The 12,789-nt window shown below is 63.6% G+C and overlaps 1 protein-coding gene and 1 long non-coding RNA gene across 2 annotated transcripts; both read left to right on the top strand.

The window, feature by feature from the left end:
- The first annotated feature begins 43 nt into the window (after positions 1-43).
- Positions 44-2,428, top strand: LOC114817965. Its single transcript, XR_003765795.2, has 3 exons — positions 44-260; positions 1,515-1,786; positions 2,320-2,428. It is a non-coding gene; the product is annotated as an uncharacterized LOC114817965 (long non-coding RNA).
- Positions 2,429-3,180: 752 nt separating this feature from the next.
- Positions 3,181-11,554, top strand: SARM1 (sterile alpha and TIR motif containing 1). Its single transcript, XM_029082888.2, has 9 exons — positions 3,181-3,710; positions 6,601-7,219; positions 7,818-8,030; positions 8,416-8,507; positions 9,025-9,260; positions 9,674-9,776; positions 9,908-10,097; positions 10,765-10,886; positions 11,086-11,554. The coding sequence occupies exons 1-9, from the start codon at positions 3,259-3,261 to the stop codon at positions 11,213-11,215; spliced, it is 2,157 nt and encodes a 718-aa protein (XP_028938721.1). The 5' UTR covers positions 3,181-3,258; the 3' UTR covers positions 11,216-11,554.
- The last annotated feature ends 1,235 nt before the right edge of the window (positions 11,555-12,789 follow it).

Raw genomic sequence — 12,789 nt, 5'->3', positions numbered from 1 at the left:
AGGGGGGCTATCTAAAGCAGAAGCCGGGCTCTTCCCACCCCTGGATCCAGCCAATCCCCCTTTCTCTCCCTCCAGCTCCCCACCGGCCCCTCCCGGCCTAGGTCCGTGACCGGGAGGTCGGAGCCACGGACGCTGATACCGGTGACCCCGGGTCCTGGAGTGGGAGAGGGGGAGCGAGGAGGGACAGCGCTGGCCACGGGGCTGGGGTTTGGCATCCCCTGCCTCCGGCTTGGAAATAGAGCCATTTTAACCGGAAGCAGGTGAGACGCTAACCAAACCTGGGAGAGAGGGGATTGGGTAAAGTCTGGGAAGGGAATCGGGAAAGGTTTGGGAAGCGGCCAACCCTGGCAGAGTTCGCTCTAGCGAAAAACAGACAAGAGGGGAAAGGGAGTGGGCCTGGAAGTCAGAAGGACCTGGGTTCCGATCCCAGCTCCGACGCGTGTCTGCTGTGTGACCTTGGGTGAGTCGCTTCACTTCTCCGGGCCTCAGATACCTCATCTGTAAAATGGGGGACTGGGAGCCCCCTCTGGGACGGGGACCGGCTTCAACCTGATTAACTTGTACCTACCCTAGCGCTTAGAACGGTATTTACGCATAGTGTGTGTTTAACAAGTACCGTTATTATTATTATTATTCGTTAGAGTCCGCCCTTGCTGAAATGGGGGATGCCCAGCTTGGATTCTCTCAGTTTCCCTTCCCTGGCACCCGCTGCCTCCCCTCCCTCCTGGTTATCGATTAACGTCCACCGTGGTTGCTGGGGGTAAAGGGTAGGGCTGGGCTGGAGGATCTGTTCCCCTCTGAAGCAGCGTGGCTCAGTGGAAAGAGCCCGGGCTTTGGAGTCAGAGGTCGTGGGTTCGAATCCCGGCTCAGCCCCTTGTCAGCTGTGTGACTTGGGGGCAAGTCACTTCACTTCTCGGTGCCTCCGTTTACCTCATCTGTAAAATGGGGATTAAAACTGTGAGCCCCACATGGGACAACCTGATTCCCCTCTGTCTACCCCAGTGCTTAGAACAGTGGTCGGCACATAGTAAGCGCTTAACAAATACCAACATTATTATTATTCTTATTGCCCTTTCTCCCTTCCCTGAGCCAGGACCCCAGGAGTCTCCGGCCCACGGAGTCCCTCCCTCGCCCTCACGCCCTCTTGGCCAACCTTACCCAAGGAACCCTGGAGCTCCTCTTTGTCTTGACTGGAGGCCTCAGGTTGCAGGGAATCAAGGATGGGGCTGGGAGCCAGGATCTCTCACCTGAAATTGTTTGTTCTCTGTAAGAGAGAAAGCGAGATGTAAGAAGATGCCCCAGACAGGTGGGAACAGGTCTTCAGTGCCTAAGCTGTGTAACCTCGTTCTGGGCAGGGAACGTGTCTGCTAACTGTGTTGTATCGTACTCCCCCAAGTGCTTAGTACAGTGCTCAGCACAAAGTAAGCGCTCAATAAATACCACTGATTGGCTGATCGATTGATCGCCTCTGTTTTTCTGTCCCTGTGTCTCTCTCTCTCCCCACTCCCACACAGGAACCTCGGGACTGCTGCTTGAGATGGAGGTGCCAAAGCAGTTGGGAGAAAGGAAAGTTTCTCGGCGCACTGGTCCTGCCCCGCCCCGGGAAACTGAGGCACAGAGCGAGGACGGGCCCCGCCAGGATCCTGCAGACCAGGAGGCTCCCTTCCCCTTGGACCGGGAAAGGGACCCAGGGCCCCGAGGGCCGACGCGGTCCCTTTTCCGAAGCTTTGAGCTCCGGCCGCTCGAAGAGAGGGAGTGAAGGATGGAAGGAAGGAAGGAGGCCGAGGTACTGATCGTTCGGGGACTGAGGGCTATTAGGTTAGACACTGAGGACTTCTGGAAAGATAGTGGGGAGCTTGTCTGGTGAGATTTCCAATTCGTAAATTCCCTAAAACCAAAATGTGACTGGAAAAAAGTGCCCCTAGACAGATGACTCAAGTGAAGATCAGGGGCCGTGTCGGGTCACGTTTAGCTTTGATAAAGAGAAGCAGCGCGGCTCAGTGGAAAGAGCCCGGGCTTGGGAGTCGGAGGTCATGGGTTCGAATCCCGCCTCTGCCACTTGTCAGCTGGGTGACGGTGGGCAAGTCACTTCACTTCTCTGTGCCTCAGTTACTTCATCTGTAAAATGAGGATTAACCGTGAGCCTCACGCGGGACGACCCCATTACCCTCTATCTCCCCCGGCGCTTAGAACAGTGCTGTGCACATAGTAAGCGCTTAACAAATACCAACATTATTATTATCTGATAAGATGCTTGTTAATTTAGCGGAGGGAGAGTTGAAAGCCACCGAAAAATCATTCCCTTCACGACATTCCCAGGGAATCTCCGTCCCGCTGGAACTCGCCGAATCGTGGGGAATCAGAAGCAGCGAGGCCCAGCGGCCGGAGCCCGGGAGCGGGAAGGACCCGGCTTCTCACCCCACTCCGCCACTCGTCTGCCTCGTGACCTTGGGCGAGCCGCTCCACTTCTCCGTGCCTCAGTCCCCTCAGCTGTAAAATGGGGGATCAAGACCGCGGGTCCCATGGGGGACAGGGACTGTGCGCAATCCGCATTGCTTGTACGTAGCCCAGCGCTTAGTACAGTGCCCGGCACTTAGGAAACGCTTAACGATGATGATGATTGGGGGGGGGGGCCCGGGGGGAGTGGCCCCGGGTCGGCGAGTGGGCGGGTCCTGGGCGGGGTCCCCCGGTTTCCCGCGGGGCGGGGCCTCCGCGGGGAGCGCAGCGCTTTGTTCCCGCTTCCCAGCTCGGAAGTCGCGGCCGTGGAACCGGGGCAGAGGCTAAGTGGCCCGAGGCGGCCGTGAGGACCACTCTATCCCTCCATCCCCGTCACCCCCATCCCCTCCCCATCCTCCTCCCCCTTCCCCCGCTCCCCATCCCCATCGTCCTCATCCCCTCCCCCCCGTCCCCGCATCACCATCGTCCTCCCCGCCTTCCCCCAGCGGTCCATCCCCATCCTCCTCATCCCCTTCCCCCACCCGCCCTCTCCCCGTCATCCTCACCCCCTCGTCCCTCTCGTCCCTCTCGCTCGGTCCCGTCCTCATCTCCCTCGTCCTTCTCCCTCCCCGCCCTCCGCCGCGTCTCCCCGACCCCCGTTCTTCCCCCTCCTTCTCCGTCCTTTCCCCTCTTCTTCCCACGGGGTCCCCCTCCCTCCCTCCCTCCCTCCCTCCCTCCCTCCCCTCCATCTCCCTGCCGGCCTCGGGGCCCGATGCCCCGCCACCGGGGCAGGCCGGGCCCCGGCCTGGGTCCCTAGGCCCCATGGTCCTCAGCCTGCTCTTGTCCGCCTACGGACTCTGTCGTTTCTTTGGCATGGCGGGCCCCGACAAGCCGTCCGTCCCCGGGGCCGGGCCCGCGGACACCTGGTGGGCCGGAGGCGGTGGCGGAGGTGTGCGGGAGGTGTCCCCCGGTGGCGGCGGGGAGGCGCAGGGGGCCCTGGAGCGGGTCCTGCCCGAGCTGCAGCTGGCACTGTCGGGCCTGAAGCGGGCGGGCGGGCCCGAGGCGGTGGGCGCCGGCCTGGCCGAGGTCTTCCAGCTGGTGGAGGACGCCTGGGTGCTGCCCACCGTGGGGCGGGAGGTGGCCAAGGGGCTGTGCGATGCCATCCGCCTGGACGGCGGGCTGGACCTGCTGCTGGACCTGCTGCGGGCCCCGAGGCTGGCTACGCGGGCACAGGCCGCCCGCCTGTTGGAGCAGATCCTGGTGGCGGAGAACAGGTGAGGAGCCGGGGGGACGGGAGAGGGGACGGGGGCGCAGGGGGCGGCAGGGGCTGGGAGGGACTCGGAGATCCGCCGTGGCCAGGGACCCCCCCCCCCCTCACCCGCCCCCTCGCCCTCGGAGCGCTTAGCCCGGGCGGGCTAGACGGATACGGGCCCTCGGACGGGCGCATGAGGGGACGCGGCGTGGCTCAGCGGAAAGAGCCCGGGCTGCGGGGTCGGAGGTCGTGGGTTCGACTCCCGGCTCTGCCTCTTGTCGGCCGGGCGACCGGGGGCGAGTCACTTCACTTCTCCGGGCCTCAGTGACCTCACCTGTAAAATGGGGATTGACCGTGAGCCTCACGGGGGACGACCTGATGACCCTGTATCTCCCCCAGCGCTTAGAACAGTGCTCTGCACACAGTGAGCGCTTAACAAATGCCAACGTTATTACCATCATCATCACATCCCTTCGACCTTTGTACCACCCCGCCTCCGGGCCGCCGCCCCGGCACTCCCGCCCGCGGGCATGTCCGCTCCCGGACCCGTCCTGACCGGCTCCGCCGCCTGCCCTCCGACCCCTCTCCTAGGTCTCGACCGGGGCCGTCGGAATCCGGAGCCCCCCCCCCCCCCCCCCCTCCCCTTCCAGGATGGGAACAGGAGGAATACGGGTTGAGGGCCGAATCCGGAGCGGGGGGTGGTGGATCCGAGGGGTGGGGGGGAGGATTTTGGATCGTTCCTGCGAGTTACCCGACTCTTCTTGTCTGATCCTGACCCTCCCTCTCCCTGCTCCCACCGTGCCCGAGCTCTGACATCCCCTTGGCCACCGGACAGAAGTTGGGGGTGGAGAGAGGGGGAGAGAGGGCCGAGCGAGGACTGGGCTTCGGGCATCCGTCCCGAGCGCGGGACAGCCCTCGCCTCCTCCTGCCTGGCCCCGAGAAGCTCTGATCCCGTTATAGATGTGATCTCAGCCTCTGCGGTCCCCAGGGCTGGAAGAGGGAGGAGAGGAGCGGGGAGGGAGGGGGAATTCTTAACAGGTCATCATCCCCCTCGTCGATGGTGTTTATTCAGTGCCAGCTTAGGCAAGAGCATAGCGGTCGGGGAGTAGGAGGACGTAAAAGAGTTAGGAGACACGGTCTCTGCCCTCAAGACCCGACGTCTAGCGAGGGAGACAGGATCTGGAATAGATAACCGATAGGGGAAATGAGACGGTGTGTAAGAGCGTAAGTATTACGGTGGCGGGCCCGAAGTGGAGGTCGGGGGAGGTGGGGAAGAAGTGATCCCTAAAGGGTTTTGGAGATGGGAAAAGCTGCGGTCTCTTGGCCGCGAAAGGGGAGGGAGTTTCTGGAAGGGGGAAGGCTTTGTAGGGAGAGACGAGAACAAGGCCGGGTACATGGATTGGCTCCAGAGGAACGGAGATGGCATTCTGGGATTTAATGGGAGAAGAGAGCGGTTAAGTGGGAGGAGACAGCCCATTGAGTGCTTGAAAGCCAGGGGACAGGACTTTCTACTCGATGAGGAGAGGGGACCGACCGTTGGAGGTTTTGGAGGAGTGGGCGGGGGGGGGGGGGGGGGGCATGTGCAGAAAGGTGTTTTCAGAAAGATGATCTGGGCAGCAGAGTGAAATCTGGACTGGAGGCAGGGAGATCGGTGAGGCGGGTGTTGCGGAAGTCCGGCCTGGAAAAGTGCCGGTTGGATGGAGAGGGAGGAGCAGATTCTGGAAATGCTGAGGAGGAAGAACTGACAGGATTTGGTGAAGAGCCTGGGCCCGGGAGTCAGGAGACCTGGGTTCTGACCCTCCTCGCCCTCTGATCTGGAATGACCTGGAACGTATGGGCAGTTGGGATGGAGAGGAAAGGGCGGATTTTAGCATCGTCAACAGAATCAGCGGGCGCGTTCCCTGTCTGTAATGCGCTTACGGTCTAAAGTGTGTCTCGGACAATCAGTCGATCGGTGGTATTTATCGAGCGCCTATTATGTGCAGAGCTTTTTAAAATGATAATAATAATGGTATCCATTAAGCGCTTACTATGTGCCAATCACTCTTCTAAGGCTAATCAGGCTGTCCCATGTGGGGCTCACAGTCTTAATCTCCGTTTTACAGATGAGGTCACTGACGTACGGAGAAGTGAAGTGACCTGCCCAAGGGCCCACAGCAGACAAGTGGGGGAGCCGGGATGAGAACCCACGACCTCCGACTCCCAAGCCCGGGCCGTTTCTTCTAAGCCGCGCTCCTTCTCTAAGCCGTGTTGCTTCTCTGTGCTTGAAATGTCTTACTGAGCACCTGAAGTGTCCGGAGCGAAGTGATAATAACCGAAATAATTTGGTATTTGTTCAAGTGTTTACTGTGTGCCAGGCACCGTGCTAAGCATTGAGGTGGATACGGACAAATCAGGTTGGACACGGTCCCCGTCCCACATGGGGCTTCCAGTCTCGATCCCCATTTTCCAGATGAGGTAACTGAGACCCAGAGAACTGAAGTGACTTGTCCAAGGTCACAGAGTAGACACGTGGCAGAACTGGGATTAGAACTCAGGCCCTTCTGACTCCCGGGCCCGGGCTCCATCCACTACGCCACGTGAAGCGTGCCCCGGGCGAGGCCGGAGGCCAGGCCCGCTCCCCTCCCCGCCTCAGAGAAGCGGCGTGGCTCAGTGCAAAGAGCCCGGGTTTGGGAGTCAGAGGTCGTGGGTTCTAATCCCGGCTCTGCCGCCTGCCAGCTGTGTGACTCTGGGCGAGTCACCTCACTTCTCTGTGCCTCAGTGACCTCATCTGTAAAATGGGGGTTAAGGCTGTGAGCCCCACATGGGACAACCCCATCCCCTTGTATCCTCTCCAGCGCTCAGAACAGTGCTTTGCATATAGTAAGCGCTTAACAAATGCCATCACCATTATTATTATTATCTCTCCGCAGGGACCGGGTGGCCCGGATAGGGCTGGGGGTGATCCTGAACCTGGCCAAAGAGCGGGAGCCGGTGGAGCTGGCCCGCAGCGTGGCGGGCATCCTGGAGCACATGTTCAAACACACGGAGGAGACCTGTCACCAGCTGATCACGGCCGGCGGGCTGGACGCCATCCTCTACTGGTGCCGCTGGACCGACCTCGTGGTGCTGCGCCACTGCGCCCTGGCGCTGGCCAACTGCGCCATGCACGGCGGGCAGGCCAACCAGCGGCTCATGGTGGAGAAGCGGGCGGCCGAGTGGCTGTTCCCCCTGGCCTTCTCCAAGGACGACGAGCTGCTCCGGCTCCACGCCTGCCTGGCCGTGGCCGTGCTGGCCACCAACAAAGAGGTGGAGAGGGAGGTGGAGCGGTCGGGCACCCTGGCGCTGGTCGAGCCCCTGGTGGCCTCGCTGGACCCCGGGCACTTCGCCCGACGCCTGGTGGACGCCAGCGACACGCGCCAGGGCCGGGCGGCCGACGACCTGCAGCGCCTGGTGCCCCTGCTGGAGTCCTCGCGGCTCGAGGCCCAGTGCATCGCCGCCTTCTACCTGTGCGCCGAGGCCGCCATCAAGAACCTGCAGGGGAAGAGCAAGGTGAGCGCCGCGGGGGTGGGGTTAGGGTTAGGGTCAGGGGGCGGCGAGGCCGGAGCCGGGCACGAGGTTGGAGAGAAAATAGGAGGAAGAGGAGGAGGGGGAGGAGGCGGTGGGGACGATGGGGGAGCGGGTGGGGAGTCGTACCCTTTTCCCTTCCAAGGTCACCCCATCTCACCCACCGGGGGGATTCCGCACTGACGTTGGCGGGGGCGAGGGGAGCTGGGGAGGTGGGCGAGAGGGAGTCCCCGGGGAGCATCTCCCTCTCCGCCCCATCTTCTCAACTGGGCGGGAGAGGGGGACGCCGACGTGGACGCCGACCGGACCCCTCCCCGTCACGGGGGCCCCTCGGGCCCGGGCGGGCTCCATCCAGCGCACTCTCCGGAGCCTCCCGGTCCGGCCCCCCGGCCACTGAGCCACCCGCCCCGGTGGTCATTAGCGGCAGGGTCCAGCTGGGAGGGGGACGGCGCGGGAAAGAAGGGAAGGCCGGGGGCACCCCGCCCGCCTCCGTGGTGGCCCCGTAAAGCGATGCCCACTGGGTCGGGGACGGCCGGAGATGTAAGCCACCGGCCCGCCCGCTCCCCACCCATCCCACCCCCAGGTGTTCAGTGAGATTGGGGCCACCCAGAGCCTGAAGCGGCTGGTTTGCTACTCGTCCAACGGCACCACCTCCGCGCTGGCCAAGCGGGCGCTGCGCCTGGTGGGCGAGGAGGTGCCCCGCCGCATCCTGCCCTGTGTGGCCAGCTGGAAGGAGGCCGAGGTGCGCACCTGGCTGCAGCAGATCGGCTTCTCCCAGTTCTGCGAGAGCTTCCGGGTACGGACCGGAGCCCGCCCCTTCCCACGCACCTCAGGGTCACCCCGTCTCGGCCCCCACCCCTCGTCCTGGGACCCTCCCTGCCCGCAGCCTTCCCCCTTCCCTCCAAAAGAGGCCTCTCCCCGCTCCGATCAATCCCTCCCCACCCTCACCCCGCTGCCCTTCCCCTCGGGCTACCTCCCCCGACGGCCCCCCGTCGACCGCCCCGGCCCCTGCCTTAGACCCCCTACCCCTTCTCCTCCACGGAGCCCCTGGACCGACCCTTCTCCCCTGGATCGGGCCCCCGGGGAATGGCGACGTGGGGGAGGGACAGGGCAGCGTCCGGGCGGGGCGTCAGAAGCAGACGCGGGCCTGCCCGCCCCGGGCCTGCCCTTCCGCCCACCAGGATCAGCAGGTGGACGGGGACTTGCTGCTGCGGCTCACGGAGGAGGAGCTGCGGGATGACTTGGGCGTGACGTCGGGCATCACCCGCAAGAGGTATAGCCGCCCCGCCCGCTCCTCCTCCTTTCGGCTGAGTTTTTTTTTCACTCATTCCGTCACTCGTTCGTTTGGACGTTCATCGGTTCCTTCGTTCGTTCATCATCCGTTCGGTAGTAATTATTGGATAACCACTTTGGGGTGCCTGGTGACCGTTTTAAATATTTGGGAGAGCCCAGGACGGTGAGAAGACAAGGATTCTGCCTTCGAGGACTTTACAAACCAATGAGGGCAACGGGACGATACACTGTTGACACATGGCGGGCAGGAAGGAAAACCCAACCGGTACAGCAAGAATTTGGGGAAATGAAGGGCGTTTTTTATATTGTGGTAGCCTCTCGAGCACTTAATACAGTGCACTGCACACAGTAAGTGCTCAATAAATACGAGTGACTGACTGCCCCCCTGGGCCTAGGCTGCCCCGTGGGTCTGCTCTGCCCCCGTGCCCTCTGACCCCCCCAGCCCACGGTGGCTCCCTCCACCCCCGCCCCCGCTGTCTCCCCCGCCCCCCCCCCAGGTTCTTCAGAGAGCTGACGGAGCTGAAGACCTTCGCCAACTACGCCACCTGCGACCGCAGCAACCTGGCGGACTGGCTGGGGGCGGTGGACCCGCGGTTCCGGCAGTACACGTACGGGCTGGTGGCCTGCGGCATCGACCGGACCCTGCTGCACCGCGTCTCCGAGCAGCAGCTGCAGGACGACTGCGGCATCCGGCTGGGCTTCCATCGCGTGCGCATCCTCGCCGCGGCCCGAGGTGAGACCCCGCGGGGCCCCCGAGACCGCCGCCTCCCGTCCTCAAATAACGAGAGGGATCTCTCTTACGCGCTTACTGTGTGCCAAGCACTCTCCCGAGTGCTGGCTGGGGTAGATAGAAGTTACTCAGGTCGGACGCGGTCCCTGTCCCGCACAGTCTAACGGGGAGGGAGGACAGGTATGAAATCCCCATCGGACAGACGAGGAGCCAGCGGCCCAGAGAACGGGGGACCTGCCCAAGGTCACGCAGCGGACAAGTAGCAGGGCCAGACTTAGAAACCGCCAGGCCGGGTCCCTCTGAATGCCCGTGGGTGGGGGTGGCCATCCGAGGCGGGTATCGGCAGGGCGGACCGCCGCCGGTGACCACCCTGGTTGTACCGCCCCCTCTCCCGTCACCCCGTCGCCCCGGTCCAGAGACGCTGCACTCGCCCTTGCCCTGCAGCGGCTGCAAGTCTAACTCCGACAGCCCCGACGTCTTCATCAGCTACCGCCGCAGCTCGGGCTCCCAGCTGGCCAGGTGCGCGGGCAGTGGGGCCGAGGGGGTCCCGGCCGGGGCTCGAGGGGAGGAGGGCGGAGCGACTGGGCGGTGCCCGCGGGGGGGGGGTGGGGGGGGAGGGTCCCGGCCGAACCCTCTCTCCGTGGACGCAGTCTCCTCAAGGTGCACCTGCAGCTGCACGGCTTCAGCGTGTTCATCGACGTGGAGAAGCTGGAGGCCGGCAAGTTCGAGGACAAGCTGATCCAGAGCGTCACGGGTGCCCGCAACTTCATGCTGGTGCTGTCGGCCGGGGCGCTGGACAAGTGCATGCGGGACACCGACTGCAAGGACTGGGTGCACAAGGTGAAGGGTCCGGCCCCCCTCCCCCCCCCGACCCCCGGCCGACAGCCCTCGGCTCCTAGGAACGCTTGAGTTGTGACTCCCAAAGGTTTTGCAGTTCATTTGCATGTTCAATCCATCCACTGTATTTATTGGGCGCTTACTGTGTGCGGAGCACTCTACCAAGCGCTTGGGAGACTGTGTCCTTACCGAGCTCGTGGGCGGGGAACGCGTCACTAGGTGTAACCCCCCCCCCAAGTGCTCTGCACCCAGCACTCAGTAAATACGATTGATTTGCTTGTATGCACCCCAATGCTTAGTGCAGTGCCTGGCACATAGTAAGCACTTAAGTACCACAGTTTTTATTATTATTATTGGGAGAGTATAATATAACAATATAACAGACACATTCCCTGCCCACAACTCGCTTAGGGTCTAGAACCTGCTCCCCGAGCCCCCGCTCCCCTGTCCCAAGGTCCGGCGTGCGGTGACCTCGGCAGCCTCGCCTCCGTGTCTGTGCCGGGCTTCCCCTCTCCCTCCCATCTTCCCTGATTTACCCCTCGGCCCCTCAGCGACCACGCCAGGGTCACAAGGCTTGTCCGGGGACAACCCGCAGGTCCTCTTCCTCTCCCCCCTTCCACCCACCCGCTCAGCGGAGCAGCTCTCTTCTGATCCCCGCGCCTCCCCCCAGGAGATCGTGACCGCACTGAGCTGTGGCAAGAACATCGTGCCCGTCATCGATGGCTTCGAGTGGCCGGAGCCCCAGGCCCTGCCCGAGGACATGCAGGCCGTTCTCAAGTTCAATGGCATCAAGTGAGGCTGGGGGAGACCCACGGTCGGTCGGGAGGCGGCAGGGCTGGGGGGAGGTGCCGACAGAGCCGAGGGGGCCAGACCCCAGAGGGAGGACCAGGACCGGGCTCCCGATTGCCCATCGGACCCGGATCGGGCGCTGGGGACGCCCCCCGGGGACGCGGCGGCGCCGTCTCTGACCCGCGCCCCGCCGTGCCCGCAGGTGGTCCCACGAGTACCAGGAAGCCACCGTCGAGAAGATCATCCGCTTCCTGCAGGGCCGCTCCTCCCGCGACTCCTCGGCCGGCTCCGACAACGGTCTGGAGTGTTCGATCCCCCTGGGCCAGACCTAGCCCCCGGCCCGGCCCCGCTGCCGGCGTCGGGCCCCCACGGTGCGGGATGGCGCGGGACGGCGGGACCCGGCCCCACGCCCCTCGAGCGGACGCCGAGGCATCGCCTGCACCCGGGAACCTCCGGGGCGGCCCCTTGCCCTTGGCCGGGCTCGGAGGGAACGGCGCTCCCGCCTCCGCTCTCCCCAGTCCCCGACCCTCCCTCTGCCGCTGCCCCGGCGGTGAGCGACGACCCGACCGTCCGGCTCTCCGGTCGGCAGGGAGAAGAACGGAAGGGGAGAGAGAGGGGGGGGAGCAGGACGAGAAAGAGGAGCAGCGGCAGCCGGGGGGAGAGGGGAGCCGGAGGCGGTGGGGTGGGCGGGGGGCTGGGGCGTCAGATGAGGCGGGCTTCCCGTTTCCCCCAGAAGGAGCGGAACGGGAAGGGGAAGCCCCTGGGACACCCGCTTGGAATCCATTAGCCGTTAATGGGTTTGGGACCCGGGGCCGGGGCGCCCAGTTGACTACTAACCCAGGACTGGCTCGGCACACTTTGGGGGTGTTATAGGGAGACACGGGGAACCCCCGGGGCCCGTGCAGGGTGGGAGGAGAGGACAGCTGGAGCCACCCCGCCCGGCCAGACTCCTCCTCACTAACTTCAGACAACCACCTCCCCTTCCGGAACCGCCCCGGGCCGGCCTGTGGGTTCAGCCCGGCCCGCCTCTTCGGACCTGAGGGGTGCCCCTCGCCGGCCTGGCTGGCGCCAGCGGGAGAGGGGGACAGCGCGACGTCCCTCTTCACACCCCAAAAGCCGGGCGGCCGTAGAGTGCCGGGGGGGGGGGGGCTGGCTAGCGGCCCCTAGGAAGGGAACCTGAGGGGGGGGAGGTCAGTCAGCGTGGCCTGCTTTCTCCCTCCTCTCTGGCCTTTCTCCAGTTGCAAGTAGCACCTCGCTTCACCTCACCACCCCGTGGCCTTGACCCGTAACCAGTCTGTGCTCTTAGCCCGCCCGGCCCCTGGCTCCAATACACGCTCTCCGAGGCAACGCCGTGAGAAGTAGCCTCATTTCGGACACGCGGGCTGTTGGCGCCGAGGTACTGGGGGGAGATGGGGAAGACGGGGGAACCTCTTGACGGGGTGGGCCTTGGGGTTCCGGAGAAAGAGGGCCTGGGGGCGGTAACCAGTAGTCCTGAGGGCCAAACGTCCGGACTCGCGGTCGACGGTATTACTGAGCACGTAACCGTGTACAGAGTACTGTACTGAGCGCTCGGGAGAGTACAGTATGGTTGGTAGACCCCATTCTCCTAACAACGAGCTTGCACTTTAGAGGGGCTCCTGGTCTCTGAGAACAATAGCTTACGGAATCAGAACTGTTCATTCTTGCAGCTCCCTTGGGGGCGAGTGCAGCTTAACTTTCTGAATTTAAAGGGTGGAAGCATGAAATGATAACTTAAAAAATAATGATGATGATGTTTGTTAAGCTCTTACTATGTATAAAGCACTGTTCTGCGCTTTCAGGTTGTCCCATGTGGGTCTCCCAGTCTTAATCCCCCTTTTACAGATGGGGTAACTGAGGCACAGAGAAGTGCCCAGAGGCGGAGGTG

This window comes from Ornithorhynchus anatinus, chromosome 17 (genome assembly GCF_004115215.2).
Source record: "Ornithorhynchus anatinus isolate Pmale09 chromosome 17, mOrnAna1.pri.v4, whole genome shotgun sequence".
NCBI classification, from domain to species: Eukaryota; Metazoa; Chordata; class Mammalia; order Monotremata; family Ornithorhynchidae; genus Ornithorhynchus; species Ornithorhynchus anatinus.
This window is presented reverse-complemented; position numbering and strand designations above follow the sequence as displayed.

Excerpts from the sequence above, each read along its gene's own strand:
- SARM1 (XM_029082888.2), top strand. The coding sequence starts at position 3,259 with ATGGTCCTCAGCCTGCTCTTGTCCGCCTACGGACTCTGTCGTTTCTTT. Across the intron at positions 8,031-8,415 it reads AGTTCTGCGAGAGCTTCCGG|GATCAGCAGGTGGACGGGGA; the intron begins GTACGGACCGGA and ends TCCGCCCACCAG. Across the intron at positions 9,261-9,673 it reads CATCCTCGCCGCGGCCCGAG|AGACGCTGCACTCGCCCTTG; the intron begins GTGAGACCCCGC and ends GCCCCGGTCCAG.